The 14,315-nt window shown below is 43.2% G+C and overlaps 1 protein-coding gene across 5 annotated transcripts in view; it reads left to right on the plus strand.

The window, feature by feature from the left end:
- GRIK4 (glutamate ionotropic receptor kainate type subunit 4) overlaps window positions 1-14,315 on the plus strand; it is a 925,106-nt gene that overhangs the window by 309,790 nt on the left and 601,001 nt on the right. For all 5 annotated transcript variants that reach the window (XM_073602576.1, XM_073602574.1, XM_073602569.1 and 2 more), the window contains one exon: window positions 12,259-12,392. In XM_073602576.1, the coding sequence (XP_073458677.1) occupies window positions 12,311-12,392 (82 nt within the window). In that variant the 5' untranslated portion in view covers window positions 12,259-12,310. The remainder of the gene's footprint in view (window positions 1-12,258; window positions 12,393-14,315) is intronic.

A 14,315-nucleotide genomic window follows, 5' to 3' on the forward strand; every position in this document is an offset into this window, starting at 1 on the left:
TACTTACAAAAAGACGGTTAAAAACAGGCATGGAGATAGAGCTGTAGATACATGAAGCAGCCGTTCATAGCGTGCGTTCCACAGACCGGACGTGACATCAAACCAGGAAATTATGTCAATGCATTTCGCCCTCCCTCAGGGCGTCACCAAGGACCTGCACTGCAAATCACATGCACTGTCTGTGCGTTGCAAACAGATTATATGGCTGAATTCACATCGCATTCAGACCAAACTTGCACAGGACCCTTTTTTTGGTTCGCAGCAGAATCGGATCGCATGGGTGTTCACACCCATGCGAGCCAATTCCTGTCTGAATTTGCAGTTCACTCTGCGATATGCAAACTGATTTGGGGGTGTCCTTGGCTTTCTACTGACACTCCCAGCAGTTCGCATATGGCAGTGTGAACTGCCTGCAAGTTGTTTGTGATGCGGTAAACCGCCCTGGAAACGCAGGGTTCCTGCATCGTTCCAGTGTGAACAGGCCCTGACCCTAGGTTCCCACCTGTGCATTTTTTTTGCAGTTTGCAGAAAAGCTCTACAGTCCATTTAACATGGTTCCCTATGGTACTAGTTCACACCCATGCGTTTTGCGGCCAGTGCATATTTTAAATGGTCAGGGATTTTTTTCCAGCGATTTGCGGGAAATAGATTTCAATGGAACTGCACCAGAAATGCAACTGTTGCATTTGTGATGCGATTTTTGATGCATTTTGCGGTTCTTATTTTAACACTGTATATAGCTGGTTGCTAACAGGGGTGGCGGGAAGCCAGCCGCCATGTCCTTAACAACCAATGAGTCATCAGCTATCAGCGGCTTCCCCACTGAAAGTAAAAAAAAAATGCTGGCAAAAAAAAAAAACGCAAAAAAGAACTGCGTGGGGTACCCCCCAGGTCTATACCAGGTCCTTCATGTCTAGTATGAATTTGGAGCAGACCCCCCAAAAAGTTTTAAAACCTTTTTCAGGAGCAGTGATATTAATAATGTTTAGAGTGAAACAAGAAAAATGAAATATTCCTTTAAATATTGTTCCTGGGGGGGTCTCCTTAGTCTGCCTGTAAAGTAACGCATCTTTCCCGTGTTCATACCAGTACCACAGCAAAATGACATTTCTAAAGGAAAAAATGTTATTTAAAACTGCTCGCGGCTGTAATGTATTGTTGGATCCCGGCAATATAGATAAAAATCATTGAAAAAATGGTGTGAGTTCCACCCCCAGTCCATAACATTCCCTTTGGGTCTGGTATGAATATTAAGGGGAACCCACCACCAAAATTAAAAAAAAAACTACATGAGGGTCCCCCCAAAATCCATATAAGGCCCTTCAGGTCTGGTATGGATTTCAAGGGGAACCCCTGCGCCAAGATAAAAAAAATGGTGTGGGGTCCCTCCAAAATCCATACCAGATCCTTATCCGAGCACGCAACCTTGCAGGCCGCAGGAAAAGAGGGGGGACGAGAGAGCGGCCCCCCTTCCTTCTGAACCGCTCTAGGCCACATGCTCTCAACATGGGGAAGGTGCTTTGGGGTCCCCCAAAACACCTTGTCCCCATGTTGATGGGGACAAGGGCCTCATCCCCAAAACCCTTGCCCGGTGGCTGTGGGGGTCTGCGAGCAGGGGGCTTATCGGAATCTAGAAGTCCCACTGTGGGGGTCGGAGGGTGGAGGGGTCCCCCGAAATCCATATCAGACCCTTATCCGAGCAAGCAGCCATGGCAGGCCAGTAAAGGGGGGGAGGAGCGAGCACCCCCCCTTCTGAACCATACCAGGCTGCAAGGACCTTTTCCCCACAACCCTTGCCCGGTGGTTGTGGGGTGTGCGTGCGGGGGCTTATCTGAATCTAGAACCTCCCTTTAACAAGGGGGCCCCCAGATTCCGCCCCCCTTGTGAATGGGTATCGGGTACATTGTACCCCTACCCATTCACCAAAAAAAGTAGTGAAATGTGACAAAAGACAATAGCCGGTTTTTGACAATTCCTTTATTAAAAATGTCTTTTTCTTTCCCCCGCTTCTTCCTCTGGTCTTGCTTCGGTCTTCTCTTTCTTCCTCCAGCTTCTTCTTCCGCCAGTCTTTTCCATCTTCCTCCGGCTACTTTCTCCCCCGCTTCTTCCTCCATCTTTCTCCAGCTTCACCTTCCCCTGCTTCATCCTCTGGCCTTTCTCCACCGCCGCTCCTGCCACCAACACGCTGAACATGAAAATAGCAACCCTCCTCCAATGCTGCGGCCAACCGATCTGTCTGCTTCCATAGCGCACAATTCATATATAACTATGGGGCGGGGCCACCGAATGACTTTAGCTTGAGACCCCACCCACTTGTGACATTACTCACCCATCATGCCCTGGGCGGTGAAGTCACAAGGGGCAGGGTCTCGGAATGACATCATCCTTGCATCGGAGGAGGTTCGTTTTTTGAACCTTCAGCAGGAGCAGCTGCGTCAGCGGTGAAGAAAATAAGTGGGGGAAGGAGAAGCTGGAGGAAGAAGGATAAGACCGAAGGAAGACTGGAGGAAGATGGAGGAAGAAGCTGGGGGAAGAAGACATTTTTAATAAAGGAATTGTCATAAACCGGCTATTGTCTTTTGTCACATTTCACTGCTTTTTTGGTGAATAGGTAGGGGTACAATGTACCCCATACCCATTCACATGGGGGGGGGGGTGTCTGGGGGCCCACTTGTTAAAGGGAGGTTCCAGATTCAGATAAGCCCCCACGCCTGCAGACCCCACAACCACCGGGCAAGGGTTGTGGGGAAGAGGTCCTTGCAGTCTGGTATGGTTCAGATGGAGGGGTGCTCGCTCGTCCCCCCCCTTTACTGGCCTGCCATGGCTGCTTGCTTGGATAAGGGTCTGGTATGGATTTTGGGGGACCCCTACGCCAATTTTTTTTTAAATTGTCGTGGAGTTCCTCTTAATGTCTATACCAGACTCGAAGGGCCTGGTATGGGCTGGGGAGAAAAAAATGCATATCAATTAAGTTGTTCTTTGCATTTTATCATGATAAACATTAACGACTTCAATACCGGGCACTTCCCCCCCCTTCCTGCCCAGGACAACTTTCAGCTTTCAGCGCTGTCGCACTCTAAATGACAATTTCGCAGTCATGCAACACTGTACCCAAACTGAATTTTTATCATTTTCTTCCCACAAATAGAGATTTCTTTTTGTGGTATTTGATCATCACTGGGTTTTTTTTTTTTTTTGCTAAACAAACTAAAAAAGACTGAAATTTTTGGAAAAAAAAAAGTTTTTCCTTGTTTCTGTTATAAAATGTTGTTTTCTCCTTCACTGATGAGCACTGATGGGCACTGAGTTGGCACTGATAAGGTGGAATGATGGGCACTGATGAGGAGGCACTGATATGTAGAATTGATGGGCACTGATATGCAGCGCTAATGGGCACTGATAGGTGGCACTGATGGACACTAATAGATGGCACTGATGGGCAGCACTGATGATGAGGTACTGACAGGTATTACTGATGGGCACTGATTGGCAATGTTGTGGGCACTGATTGGCACTTTGGGCACCGACAGGCGTTTCTGATGGGGCACTGACTGGCAGCTGATGGGCACTGATTGGCCTTTTTGGTGGCACATCTGATGGGGCTGTGTTGATAATCAATGTGCTGATTATCAGCACAGACCTCCCCCTCGACAGGGAGAATCGCCGATCGGCTCTCCCTGTCGGCTCGAACTGAGGAAAGCGGTTTACTGGAACTTCCTGGTTCACGCTGTGATCAGCTGTGATTGGTCACAGCTGATCACGTGATAAGAGGTGTCCTGCATGCTGTACACACTTCATGTTTTAAGGCAAGGAGTCTGTTTAGCCCTCCCAGTTCTTTTAATACATGAAGGTCTTTTACTATATGAATCAAGAGACAGCAGTTGATACAGAAATGTAACCTTGCCCAACAGCAGGACAACTGGCAAGTCAAGTCAAGGCTAGGCCTAAATCTACTAGAGACAAAGAGGCACAGGCTGGGGCTTTACCTGTCAGAGGCTCCTTATTATGATCAGAGATGAAGTGTGTCAAAGTGACACATAGCACCACTGATCACTACACTGAGCACCCCCCGTGGGTGCACGATGGTATGTTATCCTGCTGGACATCATATGGTGCCCAGTCAGGATAAATGAACCACCTCCCTGCCCTCATTCTGCTATATGCCGGGCTGGAAGTGGTTAAAGTGACTCTAAACGCAGAAGTTTTTTTTACCTTAATGCATTCTTTGCATTAAGGTAAAAAACCTTCTGGGTATAGCATTCACTCACCAGACCTCAGATTCAGTAACCCCCAGAAGAGTGAGGGAAGTCCTCCCAGGTCTTCCAACTGTGTCATATGACAAGTCAGAGACGAGGAGGAGCCCAGGACTTCCCTTGGTTCTGCATTCAAATTGGTGCTCTGATCTGAGAGGCGACAGGCAAGGTCATGAGTTGGTGGTGGGATCACATTCTACCCATTATTTTGCCAAGATCATCGGGTAGATTGACCAGTTACTGCCTCTATCTTACAGTGTACATCAGGGCAAAATAAAAGTGAAAAACCTATGCAGTATATCTTTGCAATGTATACATATTTTGTATCATTATGACAGAAAAATACATGTTGATTGGGGATGAGGTTTGGGTTCACCACTACCATAGGTTTGAGGCAAAACCTGCAGGTTAGAAATTTACAGTCCTTGGGAATTTATGTGCAGATCCACCCCCCCCCCCCCCCCCGGAGAATTTTTTCTCTAAAGCAAAATCATTTTGGTTTTCTTTTATCTAGTATATTGGTTTTAGTTGTATGATTATAGGACCTTTTTTTTTTTGATTAAGGGTTTTATTTCTTTTTTTTTAGAGGAGTCTGCAGAGCATTGCACCCGTGGTTAGGGTGTTCTCCAGTTTCGTGCCCGTACCTCTGTACAGGCTTTCAGTTACAATGCTGGAGGGAATGTGAATGAACTATGCAGTTGATGGAGAACTACAAACCATCTTCCATGGTGGAAGACAGGACTTGTAGTTTCTTCATTCACAGATTCCTTTTTGGGTTTTCATTTTTTCCATTATTTTATCTTCATGTTGATAGGGCCTTATTTACGTTCGGGGTGCTCAAAAGATCAGCATTCAGTTGTTACTGAACTTGAAGCTTTTTTTTGTTCACACAACATGCCTGCATCATTTGAAATAAAGAAAACTAAGCGCCAGAATAGTGTGCACCTAAACTATAACCACCTCACAATATATTGCTCACGTTCAACGTACCCCATATGCCCATATCCCCATAGATAAATTAAAAGTTAGGCATACACTAGTTAGGTCTATTATTGCTAAATAAAACTGTCCTGCTGCTGGCCAATTTTACACTGATTTATTCTCTGCAGTGTTTTGATGCATGTAGTAAAGCCTCAGCCTGTGCCTCTTTGTCTCTAGTAGATTTAGGCCTAGCCTTGATTTGACTTGCCAGTTGTCCTGCTGTTGGGCAAGGTTACATTTCTGTATCATCTGCTGTCTCTTGATTCATGTAGTAAAAGACCTTTATGTATTAAAAGAACTGGGAGGGCTAAATAGACTCCTTGACTTAAAACAGGAAGTGTGCACAGCATGCAGGACAGCTCTGAGTTTCTGATAAGATCAATAGATTTTTTTGCACTTAGTGCACATATATAACAAAATGTTCCCATAGTTATATTTAAAAGACCAAATGGAAAAAAAAACTAAGAGAAGTTCATTGTTAGGGTTTACATGCAATTTAAATTGCCTTACTTGATAATAAGCAAGATCAGTTACAGAATGTTAACCACTTCAATACAGTGCACTTTCACCCCCTTCCTGCCCAGTCCAAATTTCAGCTTTCAGCGCTGTGACACTGATAGGCACTCATAGGTGGCACTGATAGATGGCACTGATAGTCAGCACTGGTCAGGAGGCACTGACAGGCAATCACTGATGGACACAAAGTGCCATCCTAATGGGCACTGATTGGCATCCCTGGTGAGTTCACCTGGTGGTCTCCAGTGGGCATCCCTGGTGGTCTCCAGTGGGTATCCTTAATGGGTCTGCACTGATAATCAATGCACTAATTATCAGTGCAGACCCACCTGTCAGGAGAGCAGCCGATCATCTCTCCTCTACTCGCGTCTGTCAGTGCGAGTGGAGGAAAAGCTGATAAACGCCTTTTCCTGTTTACACTTTAATCAGCTGTGATTGGACACAGCTGATCACATGGTAAAGAGCCTACATCAGGGGCTCTTTACCAGGATTGGAGATGCGGTGTGTCAGACTGACACACCACACTACCGATCTCTAGCGGCTTATCCTGCTGGACGCCATATGATGTCCAGTCAGGGCAACTTAACCACTTTGCCACTGTCATTTTGTTATATGACAGGCGGGAAGTGGTTAAGGTTTGTATCAGTTTTGCTGTTTAACCACTTAGCGCAAATCACTGTAGCTGTCATCGGTACTTTGGCGCTAAATACCGTTGTTATGGCTGCAGATAGCTGCCATAACCCCAGTATTTTCAACAACGGTGAGTGGCGCTCTTTCAGGTAAAAGTGGTCTCAGCGGCAAGATCACTTTTATCGGGGGTGGGAGAGTACACCTTCCGCCGCGTTCCGGTCATCTCCGCCTCTTTTTTTTTGCAAAACAAAATGACATTGCAAAACAAAATGAAAAATTTTTTATTGCATTTTAGTGTAAATGTTAGATCTGAGGTCTTTTTGACACCAGATCTCACATTTAAGAGATCCTGTCATGCTTTGTTTCTAGTACAAGTGATTTTTACTTTCCTTGTAATAGGAATAAAAGTGACACAATTTTTTTTTTTTTAAAAGGACAGTGTAAGAATAAAAAATAAAAAGTGAAATAAATAAGAAAAACAAATTTAAAGCGCCCCGTCCCACCGAGCTCGCGCGCAGAAGCGAATGCATGCGTAAATCGTGCCCGCATATGAAAACGTTGTTCAAACTACACAAAAAAAAAAAAAGAAAAATATTTTTACTTGTAAAAAAAAGAGGCTCAGTCTTTAAAGGGGTTGTAAACCTTCTTGTTTTTTCACCTTGAGGCACCCTTTGCCTTAACCTCCCTGGCGGTATGATTATGTCAGATTTTTGATCCTGAAAGTGGTACAATTATTTTGCATGGAAATTTGGCATTTTATATTATAGGCCTGTAATTCTTAGGAATAACTCACTCAAATCTGTCCAAACAAGAGTCTAGTAAACATCCCGGGTATGATAACGTTTGAAACAGGAAATCATAAATTATAATATACTAAATAACTATAAATAATTATACCAAATAATAATATAATAATAATAAAAATTATTCAATAATGTAATCAAATCAAAAACACTGAAATTTGCTCAGTTGCAGAATTGTCGCTGTCATTACTTTTCAGTGTTTGATGACGGATCTCTTCACAATTCACTATCTCTCAATTCTGCGAGTGTTATTATCGCTGTTTTCTAGCTGGTCTAAAACCACTTTTAATGTAAAGGGATGGTTTTGGTTGCTATGGACAATCTCCAGTTTCCAGGCAGAAAGAACAGTTTTTATAATATAAAACTGCATGCAGGCCACTGGAGAAACCACTAGGGACAAATGGGAGGTGAAATAATTTCATACAGTAATGTAATCTATAAGATTACAGTATACTGTATGTATTGTGTGTGTTTCACTTTTTGAATATGGCGCCGTTCTCCGTCCCCGTGCGTTGCAACGTTCGCAGGGAACGGAGCTCGGCTCTGTGATGAATCGAGCAGAGGATGAGCTGCTCACACTGCAGGGACACGTAGCAGGATCCAGGGGACAAGGTAAGTAAGCTCTTCCTGGATCCTGCGATGCGATCCCGAGTCTGGCTCGGGGTTACCGCTTTTAATTCTGAAATTCCACCCCGAGCCAGACTCGGGAATACCGCCAGGGAGGTTAAAGTGAAAAAACACCTGGCAGTGACCACCGCCCCCCCCCCCCCCCATTTTACTTACCTGAGCCCTGGAACTTGACCCAACAGGGACGTGCTGTCTCTCTGCCTGGGGTTCTCGGCTCTTGATTGGATAGATTGATAGCAGCGCAGCCATTGGCTCCCGCTGCTGTCAATCAAATCCAATGACGTGGGCTCCGGGGGGCGGAGCCGAGTCATACATTTGGCGGCTATGGACGCCGAATGCTGGACTCGGGAGCGCGCCCGCAAGGTAACCCCCTCGGGAGAGCGCTTCTCCTAGGGGGTTATCTGATGCAAGGAGGAGCCGAGAGAGCCGCCGGGGGACCCCAGAAGAGCAGGTTCGGGGCCACTCTGTGCAAAACAAGCTGCACAGTGGAGGTAAGTATGATATACAATCACTTTAAGTGATTTAAAGAGTCATGAGGGATTTCCAAAACACAATGGCTAACGTTCTATAAAAAGAAACACTGACTTGGAAAATAGGAGACGTTGTGGTGGATTTATTAAGGTGAATAGACTGTACACTTTAAATGTGCACTTGCACTCCGAGCTCAGCAAATGAGATGAAGCTTCACTTTGCAAAGAATACCCAATCACATACAAGGAAAATGTTTTAAAAAATCAGCATTTTTGCTTGCACATGATTGAATGATGAAAGTCAGCAGAGTGTCCCATCATCCACCCCATAGTTCTAGTTCATAGTAGAGGCCATCCATGTTTGCAATGTAGTCTATTTATTTACAATGCATAAAAAATCTATTCTATTAATAAAATGTAAAAAGGATTTTATTAAAAAAAAACAATTTTATTCTATATTTTTTTATTTTACAGAACATGTTTAATACAGTGTTAATCTATGCTGATAACAGTGGACCATATCTGTATAATATATGTTAAATCTACCACTTGTAGTCTCCACCAGAAGCTCATATACAGTGCCTTGAAAAAAGTATTCATACCCCTTAAAATTTTCCACATTTTGTCATGTTGTTTATGTGATAGACCAACGCAAAGTGGCACATAATTGTGAAGTTGAAGGAAAATGATAAATCGTTTTCCAAATTCTTTACAAATAAATATGTGAAAAGTGTAGTGTGCATTTGTATTCAGCCCCCCTGAGTCAATACTTTGTAGAACCACCTTTCACTGCATTACAGCTGCAAGTATTTTTGGGTATGCCTCTACCTTCTTTGCACATCTAGAGAGTGAAATGTTTGCCCATTCTTCTTTGCATAATAGCTCAAGCTCTGTCAGATTGGATGGAGTGTGTCTGTTAACAGCAATTTTCAAGTCTTGCCACAGATTCTCAATTGGATTTAGGTCTGGACTTTGACTGGGCCATTTTAACACATGAATATGCTTTGATCTAAACCATTCCATTGTAGCTCTGGCTGTATGTTTAGGGTCATTGTCCTGCTGGATGGTTAACCTCTGTCCCAGTCTCAAGGCTTTTGTAGACTCTAAAAGGTTTTCTTCTAAGATTGCCCTGTATTTGGCTCCATCCATTTTCCCATCAACTTTGACCAGCTTCCCTGTACCTGCTGAAGAAAAGCATCTCCACAACACAATGCTGCCACCACCATGTTTCATGGTGGGAATGGTGTGTTCAGGGTGATGTTCAGTGTCCCTTTTTCTGCCACACATAGCGTTTTGCTTTTAGGCCAAAAAGTTAAATTTTGGTCTCATCTAGTGACCAGAGCACCTTCTTCCACATGTTTGCTGTGTCCCCTACATGGCTTCTCACAAACTGCAAAAGGGACTTCTTATGGCTTTATTTCAACAATGGCTTTCTTCTTTCCAGTCTTCCATAAAGGCCAGATTTATGGAGTGCACAACTAATAGTTGTCCTGTGGACAGATTCTCCCACCTGAACTGTGGATCTCTGCAGCTCCTCCAGAGTTACCATGGGCCTCTTGGCTGCTTCTCTGATTAATGCTCTCCTTGCCTGACCTGCCAGTTTAGGTGGACGGCCATGTCTTGGTAGGTTTGAAGTTGTGCCATACTCTTTCCATTTTTGGATGATGGATTGAACAGTGCTCCATGAGATGTTCAAAGCTTGGGATAATTTTTTTTTATAACCAAACCCTGCTTTAACCACTTGCTTACTGGGCACTTAAACCCCTTTCCTGTCCAGACCAATTTTCAGCTTCCAGCGCTGTCAATCTTTGAATGACAATTGTGTGGTCATGCTACACTGTACCCATATGATTTTTTTCACACAAATAGAGCTTTCTTTTGATGATATTTAATCACTACTGTTTTTTTTTTGCTAGACAAACAAAAAAAGATGGACCATTTTGAAAAAAAAAACGTTTTCATAGTTTGTTAAAAAAATTTGGCAAACAGGCATTTTTTCTCCTTCATTGTTGTACGCTGATGAGGCTGCACTGATAGGCTGCACTGATGGTCACTGATAGGCTGCACTGATGGTCACTGATAGGCTGCACTGATGGGCACTAATAGGCTGCACTGATAGGCACTGATAAGGCGGCACTGGTGGGCACTGATAGGTGGCACTAAAGGACACTGATAGGCGACACTGAAGGGCGCTGATATGTGGCATTGATGGGCACTAATAGGTGGCACTGATGGGCACCGATAGACACTGATAGGTGACACTGAACGGCAGCACTGATAGGTGGCACTGATGATGAGTCACTGATTGGCAGCATTGGTGGGCACTGATAAGGTGGCAGTGGCTCACCGTGTGCGGGACCTATGTCGCGTTTACACAAACCGGTAATTGGATTTTTTTTACCGGTTTCTGTTTACATCATGTGATTAGCTGATCAGGTGGTAAGGGACAGGATCTCGCTGATCACAGAGCGTGCCACCCACCACCACAGGGGGCGGGCAGGCAGCACATGCACAGCAGGACGTACATGGACGCCCTGGCAATTTAGGCCCACACTTTAGATGTCTTTCAGCTATAGCGTGGGTGCGAAGAGGTTAAAACTTCTCCATAACTTTATCCCTTACCTGTCTGGTGCGTTCCTTGGCCTTCATGATGCTGTTTGTTTACTAAGGTTCTCTAACAAACCATTGAGGTCTTTACAGAACAGCTGTGTTTATACTGAGATTAAATTACACACAGTTGGACTCAATTTACAAATTAGGTGACTTCTGAACGCAATTGGTTCCACTAGATTTTAGGGGTATCAGAGCAAAGGGGGCTGAATACAAACGTGCGCCACACTTTTCAGATATTTATTTGTAAAACATTTTGAAAACCATTTATCATTTTTCTTCCACTTCACAATTATGTGCCACTTTGTGTTGGTCTATAACATAAAATCCCAATAAAATCCATTTACTTTTTTGGTTGTAACATGACAAAATGTGGAAAATTTCAAGGGGTATGAGTACTTTTTCAAGGCACTGTAACAGGATGACAATGCAGGAGTGTTTACTTTACTTTACTTCAAAGCAGAAGTATGGCCAAAGCTATTTTGGCTATACTTCTCCTGTAGGTCACAGGAATGCAGTTTGTTCGCTCAGCCAATCCAGGCCTTGGAAAGATCCACCCAGGTGCCTGGACCAGCAGCTGGATCAGCCTCTCAGTGAGTCGCTGGCAAACAGCCAGCCATTTCTGCCCCCTCCACTGGAGGGGCAAAGCAGAGTGACTGTCAGTCATCAGCTCTTTGCTCAGTGAAGCATGAGAACTGAGCGATCAGCGGTCTTTGATTGCTCAGCTCTCACTCTTAGAAGCGGCGGGGGACAGATACAGTATCAGATCGATGCTGCATCCACCTAAGTGAGTATAATTTTGAGGCTTGAAATTCTCTTTTCAATGTCTGCATTTATATAAATGCAAAATGGAGATTTGCTGCAACTCTAATAAAGCCTTTATTAAAATCTAAAAACTGTGAATGTGAATATGGCTTTTGCATATCATGAATATAAATTGACAACGTAAGATAATTTGTTTCTAGTGGTAAGCTGTAAATTGCTTAAAATTTTTGGGAAATTCATCTCTTTCATTTTAGCCCCCTGCATAGGGAATCAGGATTACTTAGTCTCAGATTTTTTTGTGGATAATAAAAATATATTTAAACAATATTCTAGCTGAATGTGTCTAAAAGTGAATACACATGAAGTGATGGTAATATATCCTGCATGTATGAAAATATTGTCAAACGTTGTCATTTAATAATAAATTAGTAGATTATTCTGGAATTTAATCTTCATTTTAATCTACTGCTTTCGGGTAACTTTGGTATTTTCATTTAATTTTGTTGCAGCGAATAGCAAAATTAATCTTCTCCCTTCTCTTCTCATTATGGCCATATATTTTAGCACTGTTTCAAATATGCTTTTTTTTTTTTTATTCTGCAGACATTTATGGAATGCCCACATTACAAGAGGGCTTCATGACGATTTGTGTAAAATGCTACGTGTTCTGGCGCCTCTGGTGCTTCTTTTGTTGTTGCTGATGGAGTCCACTGGCAGCCCCCACTCCATTCGAATTGGTAAGTTTATTGTCCGCTATTGGACTTCATTCATAGACGTACATTATGAAGCAATGATGATTAGCTGGTAATGCAAACGTTACACTTTACTTCAATCACATAAACAAGTACACAATGACCTTACGGAAAAAACAATATACTGAATTTTACTGTGTGCCCCCTCGTATGCCTGAACTGCCCCCTTTCATATTTGCCCTGGAGCTTCCATATTGGTAAGTCACAGCCTTCTTTTTATCATCTAACCTTACACTGGTGGTCTTTGCAGTGAGTGTGACTGTATCTGTCTGCACTGGTTTGTTTACTAGTTGAAATGGGGCCAAACAGAAGATCTTGTGGAGAAGTAAAACTGGAGAGCAGAAGGCATAAGTCAGAGATGCAGAAGAACATTGTTTCTCAGGTTTTCCAACCCTGCAGATATTTATAAATAGTTAAAATATAAGGCTGTTGGCAGATATCCATGAAGTTTGTGTAAAAAGCAAATATCTGTAACAAGTAATGATCTTTTGTTTAAACATAAGCAAACTGTAATGTTCTAGTTGCTTTCATTTAGCTCATTATTTAACACAACACTGGATAGTCTCCATGTGTTGCGCAGCACTGCTCCTGAAACAGATTATGTAAATGTGTTAACACATGATTTTATTGATAAAACGCTACTAAAGCAACATCATTGTTGCCTATTAGATAAAAAGAATCATGGGATATTGATACTTCTTTACACTCTCTGGGCAAACTGATATGCTTTCAAATACCTCAGTCCTACATCGCTGCCTGACTCAAGCACACCCTAGATTGTAAAAACCTGACATGTAATCTTCCTCAGCCTTGTGCAAGGCAACCAAGATGGTGACCGCTCCTGTTTGTGATGACGAGTCCGTGGAGCTCTTTTTTTTTCCTCTGAGAGACACTCACTCTTTCCCTCATAGGCCAGCTCTCTGATCTCAGCCATACCATTTCTAATCCATCTAATTCCATGATGGTCCTCACAGACCATGCAACTTAATGTAGAACTATAGGAAAAACTTTTTTTTTTTTCATTTTGGATAGAGCAAGGGAGGGTTATAACCCGTCAGATTTTTTTTTTGCCATCTGTGTCCCATTGCAGAGATTTACCTTACATTGTCCCGTAGCCAAACAGGAAGTGCAAATTAGGGAATTTCTTTGGGGACCCCCAGGTCACCAGATCTAGTGTCCCCATTGAAAAATTTCCTCTCTCTTACTTTACAGGAGACAACCCAAAATTTGGGATTTTCACTTGCATTCACTTTCAATGATAATGGTAAACTGGGCAAATAGAGAGGGGGAATCTCCTTAACGGAGTCATAGACAGTAGGGATGGTCTGGATGTTCAAGTTGAACGTAAGTTTGACCCAAACATCCGGTGTTTGTTCACAGTACAAACGAACATATGGAGCGTTCGTGGCAAATTCGAGCGCCGCGGAGCACCCTGTAATGCACTGCGAGATCACAGTGCATTGACGGCTGCGGATTGGCAGCACAATCTGCTGTAAGAGCCATGATTGGCCAAAGGCAGGGTGCCATTGGCCAATTGTGGCTCAGGGGGTAAGTCCATGCCTCACACTGTATAAGGCTGCTTACACGGCAGCCGTATGTAGTGTGATAACGTGGAGATTGAGAGGTCTTGAGCTAGATTAGGCAGGTTAGTTAGTGGTGTGCAGGCAGTTTAATATTATATATATATATATATATATATATATTACAGTATCTCACAAAAGTGAGTACACCCCTAACATTTTTGTAAGTATTTTATTATATCTTTTCATGTGACAACACTGAAGAAATCACACTTTGCTGCAATGTAAAGTAGTGAGTGTATAGCTTGTGTAACAGTGTAAATTTGCTGTCCCCTCAAAATAACTCAACACACATCCATTAATGTCTAAACCTCTGGCAACAAAAGTG

This window comes from Aquarana catesbeiana, linkage group LG10 (genome assembly GCF_042186555.1).
Source record: "Aquarana catesbeiana isolate 2022-GZ linkage group LG10, ASM4218655v1, whole genome shotgun sequence".
Classification (NCBI taxonomy): Eukaryota; Metazoa; Chordata; class Amphibia; order Anura; family Ranidae; genus Aquarana; species Aquarana catesbeiana.